Genomic DNA, 14,077 nt, shown 5'->3' with positions numbered 1-14,077 from the left:
GGCGCCCCCACCCCGGCGCGGCCCTCGGGCTCGGGGGACCGCGCGGGGCCGAGCCCCCCTGGTTTGCAGGCGCCCTTTCTCTCTGACGGCTCCGCGTTCTGTATTCATTGTTCAGCCGCTTTTGAATTCTAACCCCTCCCCTCCTCTTCTCTAGGATCCTGCTGGGATTTTCGAGCTGGTGGAAGTGGTTGGAAATGGCACCTACGGACAAGTCTATAAGGTCGGTGTGGGGCGCCGGCTTTGTTTCCCGTGGCTCGCTGCAACTTCTTGTTGGGGGACGAGGCACACCCGCTGACTGGAGGCCACGCCGCTTGGCTGAAGTTGGGAAAGGGGTTTCAAACGCCTTGTAGCCCCTCTGTTTTGAAACAAGAGTTTATATTCAGGCTGGCCTTAAAAGACCTCCCTCATTTCCTGGCTTTGAGATAAGGAAATAAGCTACACTCTTAGGCATGCACTTTTCTTCAATAAAATGGGAAGACATTTTTTTTTTTCCATAAGGAAACCTTAATTCTTTGGCTTTCCCCAGTTCTGGCCCTCTGAGTTTGTATGTGTTCAGGAGAACTCAGTATAGGGAGGCCTGGCCTATGATTATCCCGAACCACGGCCTGGGCCTTCTTGAAAATTGTCATCGTGTTGCCTCGTTTCAGTGTTTGCCAAATGCTCAAGGTGAGGAGTTTGGTGTCACTTGGGACATTTTAAAAACTCGATCACGCATACTGCGGATAGATACGGACGTATTTTGGGGAAGCAGGGAGGGGCATGGGTTTGGGCACCAGGAGCAGGAAGAATTACTGCATGAGGATTGTAAAATCTGAATTCCAGGAATAACCTGTTTGACAGGTGTGTAATTGAAACAGAGATGAGGGAGAGTGAGGAGTCAAGAGGATGCCCAGATTGCACACCCACCCCAGGCCTGTCTGTCTGTCTGTCTGTCTCTCTCTCTTTTTTTGGTTTTGTTTTTAACACCTGGCCCCCTCAAACGGTAAATGAAACTAACAAATCTGGAGACTCTGAGTCTGCTCTGAGTAGCTGACACCTAGTGTGACTAACAGTGCTGTTGGTTTTATGCAGTGCCCATTCTGGAGCTTCTGAAAGAGCTGTAGGTAGTAATGGAGGCACAGATATTGAAGATTTGAAACAGAATGTTAAATTTCCCAGGTCCTGATTTATTTCTTTTTATGAAACGATTTCTACACAGAATACGCGCTGGGGGTGTTTTCTAGCTGTTAGAGTGAGTACAAGGTTGGGATAGAAAAAAAATGTTATGAAGCAGAGCTTCGTGGTTCACCATGAAGAATTGTCATTGTCTTATTAAAAATGGAGGGAGGGGGTTGGAAGCTGACTGTAGACCTTTTCTTAGGCCAAATTAAGTGTGGATCCTATTGTCTCTCTCTAAACTTTATGAATAGAGTTTATCTGTTGCTTGAACACCTCTCCCCAGCCCCAGCTTCCCCTGGCCTGACTCTGTCCTGGGCTCTGTACTGGCCCGTGGTCTGAACTTGAGTCTGTATTCTTAGGTGTTCTCAAGTGAATTAGCATGTGTTTTGTTGGTTAACTGTTGGGGACTGGGCCAGATTTTTGAATTTGAAAGGAAGCCCTGTTAACTCAGCCTGCTGGACTCAACTGAATTTGGAAGCCTTTGGAAAATTTTGGAAAAGATTATGTTGCAACTCACTGAGTGGCCTGGTAACTGGCTCTGTGATGTTCTCCCCAGCCCAAGTGTTTGTTTAAGCCCCAGTCGGTTTTTTTCTAACCCAGTTTTTCTGGCCAAATCTAAGTGGTGAGTGTACTCTTCCAAGTGAGTTAGCCAAAGCTTGTTTTTGACCTGGTTACACAGTAGTTGGATTATTTGTGTCTTCTTCAGTCAGCATGGATGTGAAGGGCAGTGAAGTAAACTAGAAGCCAACAATCTGTTTTTAAACCAGAAGAAGAAAGAAAGAATGAAGCCTGAATGTGTATTAAGTGGCTTTCAGAGGTGAGAATTCCTTGTGGTAACAGTTTGGGCAGGTTCTTGGTTGAGTTTTTCCCCCTCTTCATTTCCTCTCCTCCTTCCCCCAAGCTTTTGAAACAGATTTGCTGAGCGGTGCAGTTGGGAAGCATTTGGGACACTGGCAGTGACACAGCTCTCTGACTACAAAGTCTGTACAGTTAAGAAGAAATTCTCAAATTATGCAAACCTAACAAATTAAGAAATCTGTGCAAACGTGGTACACACACACACACACACACACACACACACACAACAGTGCTTGAGGTTTTGCTCACCAGCAGTTCTATTTTATTATGGAAAATTTTAAACATATACAAGGAGAGAGTAGATCACCCAATCTAACAGTTACTAGCACGTGACTGATGTGGTTTCATCTGTAGTCTTTCTCCCTGTATTAGTATTGTAAGGAAAACCCTAGTTACCATTTCACTAAATACTTCAGTATGTATCATTTTGTTTTTTAGGTAATCAGATAGTAATTCAGGTAATGTAATTCAGATAATACTATTCTCACACTTAAAAAGTTAGTCCTTAGTATCAAATTTTCAATGTTAAGGTTTTCCTGATTTTTCTTACATGTTTCCTTACTCTCACAGTACTTACGAACTGATCCTGGGAAGTTCAGTCTTGGTAGATGGTAGAAATAGGAGAGGCGGTTAATATCTCCATTTTTCTTCTCCCTTTCAGTGTCTAATTTCTAGAACAATTTACATTATGCAGAGGAGTTTATTTTGGATTTGTTGGTGTGATTTGCATATAATGGTTTTGGGATTAGATTATTGACACTCTAGCATTTGTTTATTGTTGCTAAACATCCACTTGTTTGAATAGCATTTGAATTGGGAAAAGTATTCGTGATAAAAGTATTTGTTTATAAAGAAGCTCCCCACCTTTAACGTAACTTCAGGGAAAATACCTTTAAGCTGAACCCTGTAGCTCTAACATATTTCATTGTTATATTTTCTATTTTTTCTGTGAACTTCTTATTTTTTTAGTGACTGTGGTTGCTTATTTTGAGAAGACTATTTATGTGAGGTGAATGAGTAAAAAGAGGGAGTTTTCTGAGTTTCGACGTGTTTTAGGAAAGTGCCTTTTTTTGAGGTAGTTTGGTACCCCCAAATTTGGCAACAAAATTGGTAAATAGTTTGAGTATAGTTGAAGAGTATATAACGATCTTAAAAGATTTGAAACACAGTATATATATCATATTTAGAGAACTTTATTTTTTGCATTAGGTTTCTGAGGGATCACCGGGAAGACTATTCATAAATTAAAACCTAAGAAAAACATTGTGAATTTCACTTTACAGGGTTTCATTTAGAATACCATCTATTTATGAAAGAAGTGTTTGTAAGATGATCTTGTGCATGTTGAGTAAATCCAGTGAATATTAATTATTTTCATCAAAGGGGGACAGTGACTGTGTGAAGAATCAAAACCAGAAAAAATAAGGCTTGTTTTTGTGTTATGTTGGGTTTTATCACTTCTAATATTTATTTGACCATTTTTGTTTTTTCCTTGGGCTTACTGTCCCCCTGTTACTTTGTATTTGGTGAGCATACAGTGATTGGTATTCCAAATGTCTTGACTAGGAGAAGGAGAATCCTGCTTTTGGAAAGGTACTCTAGGAGTGAGAGGGGAGGTTAGGGAGTTTAAAATCCAGCAGGTGTAATGTCTGTGGTCAGGATTTGCTCACTGAAAGGATGGCAGCCTTTCTGGAGATCTGAGCATCTTGATCCTGTCTGAACCTGTGCTTGGAGCAAAGGTAGGCTATCGACCTTGGAAGCTGAGGAGAGTACTCTGGGCCCAAAAATGGTAAGCAGAAGCAACACTGAGAGTTTGCCACCTGTTAGGGCATGGTGCTAATGCTGTCCCCTTCATTCACTGAAGAACGGGGAGGGGTTGTATGACGACGAGCTGAGGGTGACTTTGAGGTTTAAGGTGTAGCTGGCATCTTAGGGGGGATAGATTATTTGCTTGCGAGTTAAGGAGGGACGGGATATCATTCTTCGAGCATTAAGGGATCATTGAAAATATGTTGGGATTGGGGAACCCTTGGGAGTAAGTAGGAAACCTGATCAGGTTATGTTTGGGGAAGGAGCAGGTAAGATGGTTGTCCTTGGACAGTGGTACAGAAGAGCGGAGGAAAAGGCCAAGACAGGGTGGTAGTGGTGGCAGTAGAGAGGAAGAGTTTGGGGCTGGATTCTTGGGCATTCTTCCTTGCTGAGGTCAACTTGCTAAATTCAGTCATTCTCTGCAGGCTTTGGATGTGTCCCTTTTAATGGGGACACTGTTTGCCCACTGGTTTAGGTGGAGCCTTGGGATCTATGAAAGTGCTAAAATTACTTTCAATTGCTCAGCAGTAAAGTGCTGTATAAATTGTGTGGCTTTTAAAAATCATTAGTCTTAACGTTATGGAGCAAACAAACTCTTGTAAAAGGGTTCTCTAAATGTTATCCCTTAAGTGTAGCAACTCTTGTTCTTAACTGGTGGTATAGCCATCCAGTGGGGCAAAATGAATTTTGAGGAACTAAATGTTTTCATTGTAAGAAGGTTTGAACTGCCCGGAGTGGCATGTACAGACTTGTTCTGAGACTTAGGGCTCCTTCATGCTGGAAGAATTCTGGACTTGGGTGGAGGAAGCCAACCCTGTTGAACATGTATTGATGTGTAGCTCTTCTAAAAAATATCAACCCCAGATTTCTAAAAACTTTCTCAATTAAACAGAATCATAAAAATCAAAAGACTTACAGAAAATCCAACCACCGTGTAAAATTCTCCTCATGGCAGTTTTAAAATTTCTTACTGCTTGAAACTTTCTAATAAATAAATGTTCATTTGCATAGCTGCAAACTTGTGTTTTTGCCTTTTTCTCATACCCAATTTTGGATATGTATATATTTCTATGTATTGAGATGATCCAAAAATAATATCTGGGGGCACTTTGGTGCAGTGTGTTTGTAGATTACGGACTTATACTAGCTGGGCAAAGACTTTGAAATTATCCATCTCTGAACCAGTATGCTAAGCCAAGGAAGAATCATCTAAGGCGTTTCATTTCCAGGAAGTTAAAACTAGAGATGGATGCTGTGACACATGAATTTTATACATAATCTTTTATTTTGTTTCATTGCTTGATTAGTAAATACTTGGTCACCTGGTTGTGAACAGCTGTTTAAGCCAAGAGATTGCTTACTCTTAGGGCATTTTCAACTTCTTGAGTTGTATTAGGTTTATGATGCCTGTGCATCCTGTCATTAGTATCTTTTCATTTTTCTGTATTCAATTTAAAAAAAAATTTTTTTTTTTAGTGTTTTATTTATTTTTGAGACAGAGAGAGGCAGAGCATGAGCGGGGAGGGGCAGAGAGAGAGGGAGACACAGAATCCGAAGCAGGCTCCAGGCTCCGAGCCGTCAGCACAGAGCCCGACGTGGGGCTCGAACACACGAACGTGCGATCGTGACCTGAGCCGAAGCCGGATGCTCAACCGACTGAGCCACCCAGGCGCCCCATGTATTCCATTTATTTTTAAAAATTGGTAGACAGCAGTAGAATATTTAAATAACTGTACAAGTGTACTGCTTTCAGACCCAGTTTGTCCAGACACTGAATCAGAACTGTTGACCAGAGGGCAGCACTAATGTGTGTAATATGTACTAACCTGGAAGGCTCAGTCCCCATCTTATATATGGGTCTGTCATAAACATTGTACAAACATGTAGACCGCATGAAAGTTGACTGTATTCGAGTCAAGGGCTTATTCCAAGTAAGTTCTCAAAATCAAACAGTACTTATTTACAGTTTGTGATAATTTTAAGGATTGAAACAATTGTTGGTTACCATCTTACCTTTTAAAATCAGTGCTTTAAAAACTTCCACAGATAGTGATCACATATCTTTCACTAACTGCTTGCAAGTAGATTGCTTTTGAATATTTACTTTTCATGAGTTCAAGCAGACTTTTCATGAATTTAGGTTCGTCTTTTATAACACTAGTCTACATTACCAGTGCTAACGTATTAAAATATATTTAACATTTAATTTGAGATCAATTACGTTATGATCAGGGGGTAGAGATTTCCAAGTACTTATTTCGCTTTTGGAAGTTTTGGTTGGTAATTTGCTCTTATAACACTACAACAGCACAGTTGTATCAGGATAAATATTTTGCACACATGGAAGGATGACTAGGAGGAGAATGGAGAAGGCCAGCTGATGTATTGCCAGTGACCAGTGTGGCAGCCATATGTTCTCAGGTTTAATAGTGTTATGTGATTGTTCAGTGGACAGAATATGATATTCTGTTAGGCTGGTTCAGTAATAAAAGTTCTCTGGCATTATTCCGAAGAGGAGTGGTGTGATGGGAGGCAGTTTTTTCTATAAGAATTTCAAAAGAAAGGACAGAATAACTTATAGGACTTTCCAGGTGTTTAAAATTGGAATCTTAGAAATCACTGACATCTCTGTAGCCTTATGAAGAACTTAAGAACCAAGCGGGGGAGATAAGATGCAAAACGTTGAACCCTACAGGGCTGGTTTCACGCACTTTCCGTTCTCCCTGTGTTCTTATCCCAGCTGGCCCTGGGCACTGTTGTGCATGTTTGGGTATACATGCGGTGGTGAAGGAAGCGGGCAGTTTGTTTATCCTCAAGGAACTCAGGAAAGACGGGAATGGACACAAAATGCCAAGTACGTAGCATCCACTGTAAATCCTGTACTGTGTCTCCCCAGGTCCTCTGCCTCGCATACTGGCGTTCAGACACAGCCTTGCCACAGGTGCATGGGACTGTCCAAGCCTAGCAAGTGTTCTCCCATCCTTGAGAAGTAGGGAGCCTAGGGCACGTGCTTGCCACAGCTTTGTGCGTAATTTGCCTTTGAGCCCTGGGGCATCATCCTAACTATCTCAAGTAGGGCCCACTGCTGACAGATTATCCTATTACATTAAAATACTTGAGAAAAAAACACTTGTACATTATGTCTTAAAAACTTTATTTTCATTTAATGTAAGTAGGCCCTTAAAAAACATATCAAAGTTACTAATGCACATGGTTGCAACCAATAATACTAAATTCTCATATTAGATCATGGAGTTTTCCTGTTCCCAAGAGGCATCTCTTTTTGGCATTTGGTTGCTGTTGCTGAAGTTTATTGCTGTATTCTTGATTTTTCAGTTTTATTCATTTTTGGCTTCTTGTAATAGTAGTTACGGTTGTTGAACTACAGTTTTGAACTTCTATAGTAGTTGAAGATTAGCTCTTAAAACTCATCCCTTAAATGAATATGTATATCATAATTTTGGGTTAAGATGATAATTGTTTATATTATCATGACTATATAAATAACATTTATCTCTGAGCCACACAGTCTAATAGGATTACATGTCCTTTTTTAACATCCCTTCCCCCTTGCATTGGCATATGTTTTCATTTGCTTAGTTTTCTATGTACCTATGATTAATTTCCCCCTTGCAAATGCCCTAAAAGATCAAATGCGCAGCAGAGTTACACCTATATCAACAATTTTTCCAAATACCTAAATACGTCAGATAATTTATTGTTTCAGACACCTCTTGAGTCCACTTTTTTTTTTCCTGGGAGGTATCTCAGAGCTGGCCAGATATGGTTGCCCCTTATACATGGTACATAATAGTTCTCTTGGATTATTTCCGTTTCCTGGATACAGTAGTCTTATTTTGGGGTTTGCTGTTTTATTTTCCTGAAGCACATACTCCAGTAGCTTTATAAGAAAGTGTGCATGGCATGTAAAGGTTTTAAGTCCTTGCTTGGATGGCTGAAAATGTCTTTATTTTTCTTTAACATTGGATTAAAAAAAGTTTTTTAATGTTTGTTTTTGAGAGAGAGACAGAGAGAGAGAGAGCGAGCGAGCGAGCGAGTGAGAGCGTGGGAGCATGTGCATGGTGACCAGGAAGGGGCACAGAGGGAGGGAGACAGAGAAACTGAAGCAGAACCCTATTAGTGCAAAACCCCATGTGGGGCTCGAACTCACAAACTGTGAGATCATGACCTGAGCCAAAGTGGGACACTCAACTGACTCAGCAACCAAGGTGCCCCTTTTACATTGGATTTTTATGTTGTCTGGATTGAAAATATTCTGGATTGAATACCCATTTTTCCCTTGGGATTTTGAAGACGTTTCTTTTTTGTTTTAGTGTGACCTATTTTAAATTTCTTCTGAGAAGCTTTGGGGATACTCTGTTTATTCCTGGTGTTCTTAGATTTTTATGAGATGTCCTTTTTTTTTTTCCTGGAAAATACTTTTGTTTTCACCTCCAGCTTCTCTGCTTTCTTTCTAGGAGTTCTCCTCCCCCCCCCCCCCCCCCGTGTCTAAGTACCACAGCAGTACCAAGCAAAGCCCAGGAACAAGGGAACAAGTTTCCTTCCTTCCTTCCTTTTCTTTTCCTTTCCTTTCCTTTCTTTTTTCTTTTTCTCTTTCTTGTTTCTTTCTCTTTCTTTTCTTTTTCTTCTTTCTTTTTTTCATTTATTTTCAGAGAGGGAGAGAGAGAAAATGTGTGTGCACTTGTAAGGAAGAAGGGCAGAGAGAGAGAGAGAGAGAGGGAGAGAGAGGGAGAACCCCAAGCAGGCTCTGCTCTGTCAGTGTGGAGCCTGATGCAGGACTCTGAACCACAAACCATAAGATCATGACCTGTGCTGAAATCAAGCCATCCAGGTGCTTCTCTTTCTGGAAGTTCTATTAGTCACCTCTTCAATTTATTTTATCTTTTAGTTTCCTTTTTTTTTTTTTTTGTCTTTTTGCTCTATTATTGTGTGTTTGACTTTACATTTCAGTGTTTCTGTTGAATTTTTAGCTTTATTGTATTTTTAATTTATATGAGTAGCTCTCTTATTTTTCTGTTTGTTTTTAACTGCATCTATTCTCTTGTGGATATATGTCCTCTAGCTGAGGATATCAAGGATAGGATTTTTTTTTTGCTAGGTGTCTTTTTGTTTTTTTATGTTTCTGCATTTCTTTTCCTTTTTTTCCCCTCTAGATTTTATATTTTCTATTTGTTTATTTTGGTCTCTGTGTTTAATGCTAAAGATTTTCCTTAAATGCCCAGAGATTTCATAACTCTGCTCATATTTAAAAGTAAGGCACTAGAAGTGAAATTGGAGGCTCAATGTGTATGGGCAGGAGGTTTCAATGTAGGGAGGATCAGTATGTTCTCATGGGTGGGGAACCCCACTTCTTGGTACCTGTAGATCTTTTCTCTGGGGTTACTTTTTCTCTAAGAATACTCAGAAGAGGCCTTTCTTGCCTAGGGGCTATCCATCTATTTATTGGAGTTCTGGGGTTCAGGGTGGAGGAATGGCACTGGAACTCTGCCGTCTAATAACTTTTCAACTCTGTGTCGCAGCACTTTGTCTCATGTCCTCTCAGTCTGGAGTCTTTCTCCTTCAGTTTCTTCAGAGTTAAGTCTTTGTTTTCTTACAAGAATGGTGTGATATGAAATAGCTGCCAGACTGTGAGATAGAGGAAGAGGTTCTGGGGCAGTCAGTCACTAAATACCAGTGCTCTTGCTGTTAGCCATATACTTTGTAGTGTCAGTTGCTTCCAAATAATGATCTTCTTAGGGTTCTGTGGGGCTTATGACCTCACTTTGTGTCCTTCTTAGCATGTGCTTAAGTTGTAATTGTTTTCCTCTTTACTAAGTAAATTGCTGCTTCATCCGTTTTTTAGCTGTCAAAACCTGGTAGAAATGATTTCTGCTGCCATCCCTTCCCCTTTATCTCTTTATTCTTCTGTTTACCTTATGATCATTTTCATGGAATTAGCATGTGTGACTTACGTGATCAGTCTTACCAGACTGGAAGTTAACTAGAAGTTGTATCTTTGATTTTATTTATTTTTATTTTTTAAAATATATATTTTTTAAATGTTTATTCTTGAGAGAAAGAGCACAAGCAGAGGAGGTGCAGAGAGAGAGGGAGACACAGAATCCAATGCAGGCTCCAGGCTCTGAGCTGCCAGCACAGAACCCGATGCGGGGCTCAAACTCACAAACTGTGAGATCATGACCTGAGCTGAAGTCGAAAGCTCAACCAACTGAGCCACCCAGGAGCCCCTGATTTTAAACTTATGGTGTTACTCAGGTATTTTCTTCTCTTTGTCCAGAACAATAACACAATAAAACACAATAGTAACAACAATACTGAAAACATTGTCTGAGTGCCTGACCTCTGGGCTGATATTTAATTTGGGAGATGCAGGCCCAGGGGGATGGAGGAAAGCAAGGCAAGATGCAGAGCAGTGTGATGTTATGTATCATAAGTTTTGCTGCTGCTCTGAATAATCCTTGAAGAAGAGATTTTTTTTCTTGAAGAAGAGAACTTTGTTAAACAGGTTTGTTTGGGTTTTTCTGACATCTTTCTTGAGGTATATTTTATGTATCATGAAAAGCATCCATTTTAAGTTTATATTTCAGTGATTTTCATTTTTTAATTTTTATTATTTTAAATCTTCATTTTTGAGAGAGATTGTGGGCATGTGTGAGCTGGGAAGGGGCAGAGAAAGAGGGAGACAGAGGATCCATAGTGGGCTCTGAGCTAATAGCAGAGAGCCCAATGCAGGGCTCGGACTCTCGATCCATGAGATCTTGACCTGAGCTGAAGTTGGACTCTTAACCGACTGAGCTACTCAGGTGCCCCTGCATTTCAATGATTTTTAATAAATTTGTTGAGTGGTACAACCATCATTACAGGTCAGTATTAGGATACTTTCATACCCTAGCAGGATCCCTTATACGTACGTATTTACAGTTAATCCCTATTTCAACCCAGAGTCCCAGACAACTGCTAGTCTGTTTTTTGTCTCTATAAATTTACCTTTTTTTGAGCATTTTATACTATCTGGAATCATACAGTGTGTAGTCTCTTGCATCTGTTTTCTTATACTTTGCATAATGTTTTTGAGGTTCATCCACACTGCTATGTATGGTAGTTTGTTCCTTTTTATTGCTGAATAGCTTTCTAGCGTATGGATAATGCTGTGTTTTATCTATCTGTTCACCAGTTGATGGAACTTGCTGTGGTTTCTAGTGTCTGGCTGTTGTGAGTAATGTGTTCAGCAGGTGTTTTGGCCTGGCACCCTGGGCTTGTTCAGAGGAGCTGTGCAATTGGACTGTACTTGGGAGCTTATGTAGAATTCAGTGGGGATTTATCTGTCTGGGTCTTCCCATTTGTCAGCAGTATAACCAAACACCTCCCAGTTCTGATGACCCTGTGTGCCAGTCTGCTACCCTGAAGCCTGTACCTTCCCCACTCTTATTATTAGTCATCCTTGGGTTTAAGTCATTTCTTTAAACATGAGTTCAGTTTCTTATCTCTATAAAGGCAAACTGTTCACTATCAGTGAGGTCATTGGTAACCAGAACCAGGCTAAACCAGTTTTTCCTTCTCACTGTTTTTTGGGGGGATTCCAGTGTGCAATAGCCAGCCCATTTGCCATGTGATGCTAAAGACAGGAGTGTTCTTTCATCCTGGGCAGAAGCTTTTGACTCACCAGGATTTAAAAAAAACAAAGGAGAATCTATTATCTTTGGCCAAAGAATGTATACCAAGTTAAAAATAAATGTGACTTATGTCATATGGGGGAATATAATTAATCATTTGATTTGCTTCAAGTATACCTTTTAGAGTACTTTTCTTACCTTTTATTCTAAAGTACTTTTATGATAACTTTTTTAAGGAACTTATTGCATTAAAATAAAATCTAATTAAACTCAATAGTGTATAGTTTTTGGAAATTCTTGTGCTTAGAACATTCATTCTTATCTGCTAATGATAGTAACTGAATACTGTTGACTGTCAGACATTAGTTTTTCTGAGACCCTCCCCTGTATGTAATTGTTATGTAGTTTTAGGATTATTCTGGTTTGAGATCTCAGGTCAAAGACTGAATATTACCTCAGTTAGGGCTGTACATCCAAAGGACATGCAGTTTATTAGGGATCCCATGTTAGGCACTCAGTATTGCCTGAGGTTGAGGATGTGCATTCTGGTGACATACAATTCATTGGATGTATTCATGCACCTGCTAGGGCATGCATTAATTCCAGGGCCTTTCCTCTTTCAACTCCATATTAGAGCATTTCTGTTCTCTCTGTGTGCATGTGGTCTTTTATCTATTCTTATTGCTTCCTCCCTAATTCCCAGACAAAACTTGAAGATGTTCAACACTTTCTACTCTTCAGTGTTTGGAGGGCTCAGTATCTGTTCTGTGTTTCATTGCCTATAGATAATTTTTAGCTTGTTTTGCTAGGCATGATTCTTTTCAGTGATTTATTATACTACTCAGGTATTTAATGTATATATGGTATGTGCCAGATACCATGTGAGGCTCGCATGTCACTAGTGACCGTGAACAAGTAGAGAAGTCAGTCACCTTGTGTTTTTGTGGGGCACGTAGCAAGCAATTTTAAGAGGATGATATTACAGATAGGGAAGAGCTGTGTTTATGGGAGTGTATAGCTAGGCTGGATCTGATAAAGTAAATACAGTGGTATATACAATGAAACTTTATGATTTAAATTCACATTCTCTGGGTGAGGCATAGATGGGCAAGGAGCAAAGAACAGTGGGCTTGTTTGGCCATGGAGCTGATGACTCATCATTCTGGTTAATAGAACTTTGAATAAAGATAGGAAGGGGTGTGTTCCATTGATTATGGTAATTGTTCCCCCTTTTAATTTCCCTTGAGCTATCTGTCTCTTGGGAGGCCTTATATCCTACATCTGTTGCTGCTTGGTGTTCATTATTGTTTTGCATCTCTTACATCATTTTGGAGTTATCAGCTTATACATTTTGCACCTTCAGCATCCCCTTAAGGTAGGATGGGGAAGGAGCTCCCATCAGACCTCTCAGAGTGTCCTGTGACAGCAACTGAAATAGTATCTGGAATATTTGGTGAATGGATGCCAAAGTGGGTCACATGGTGCCCTACATTACACACATAGGGGAGACTACTGAATAAGCTGGTTGTCCCCTTAATCTTAGGGCTAGAAGTAACCTCTGTAAAACCGGAACAGTGGTGTGCAGCTTTGTGCTATTCAAATAGTCTTTAGTAAGTTTCTGGAGTTAAGGTTATGCAAGGAAATCATTTAAAAGATGAAGTTTTGTGGGGCGCCTGGATGATTCAGTTGAATAAGCCTCCGACTTCGACTCAGGTCATGATCTCACGGTTCGTGGGTTTGAGCTCCGCCTCAGGCTCTGTGCTGACATCTCAGAGCCTCGAGCCTATTTGAGATTCTGTGCCTCCCTCTCTCTCTGCCCCTCCCCCCCTCATGCTCTCACTCTGTCTCAAAAATAAAACATTAAAAGAAAAGATGAAGTTTTGCATTTCTTTTCAGGTCCTATGTATTTACTTTTTGATAATATAGAGAAAAGATAATATTCTTTACCTGAGCCTACTGAGTAAAATGGGTTTATGGGCTTGTTTGAAAATAATTTAATATCAAGTAAATATTTCTAACTTTTCTGTAATCATTCTGGAAAAAAGGCCTTTTTAATTACTGATACTAACCATCAAGGTTTGAAATTCTTTTTATTTTATTTAAGTAAGGCTCTGTCATTCATCAACCCCAAGATTGAATAAGACATTTTATTAGTTTGCTATTCAATTAGCTGAAAATACATATTTTCCTTTTTTACTTATTATATGAAAATAGTGATTTAAAATGTTAAATTGTACATGTAATTTATTTTTTTTCTTGACCTTTATTCTGTTTCATGTTTTTCTGTCTCAGTACTACTGAGTACTCGGTCTTATTGGTAGATTGTCTTTTGCCTTTTTGGCTGCTTTCTTTTGTATTAATTGGGTGTTTTTATGATTCCATTTTCTAATTTATTAGCTATAACTTCTACTTGTATTGTTTTATAGGTTGCTTTAGGGTTTATAGTATACACTTTTAACCTATCACACTTTACCTTCAAATGATATATACTTCATGTGTAATAAAAGAAACATTACAGTAGTATCACTTTCATTTCTCCTCCCTGGCCTCATGGTATTTTTATTATATGGTTTACTCTTATGTATGTTATAAATCTTAAATTTACATATGTTATAAAT

General features: G+C 39.6%; 1 protein-coding gene across 5 annotated transcripts in view; it reads left to right on the top strand.

Annotated features, from left to right (window-relative positions):
• Positions 1–123: 123 nt before the first annotated feature.
• The window catches only part of MAP4K4 (mitogen-activated protein kinase kinase kinase kinase 4), a 194,852-nt gene continuing 180,898 nt past the window's right edge, over positions 124–14,077 (top strand). For 3 of the 5 annotated variants that reach the window (XM_029937128.1, XM_029937126.1, XM_029937127.1), the window contains exon 1: positions 570–666. In XM_029937128.1, coding sequence (XP_029792988.1) covers positions 585–666 — 82 coding nt within the window. In that variant the 5' untranslated portion in view covers positions 570–584. Of the gene's footprint in view, positions 221–569; positions 667–6,576; positions 6,680–14,077 lie in introns of those variants that run through there. The other 2 variants (XM_029937130.1, XM_029937129.1) reach the window with 2 other exon arrangements.

This window comes from Suricata suricatta, chromosome 4 (assembly GCF_006229205.1).
Source record: "Suricata suricatta isolate VVHF042 chromosome 4, meerkat_22Aug2017_6uvM2_HiC, whole genome shotgun sequence".
In the NCBI taxonomy this organism is placed as follows: Eukaryota; Metazoa; Chordata; class Mammalia; order Carnivora; family Herpestidae; genus Suricata; species Suricata suricatta.
The sequence above is the reverse complement of the archived record's forward strand: the minus strand, read 5'-3'. Positions and strand labels throughout refer to the sequence as shown.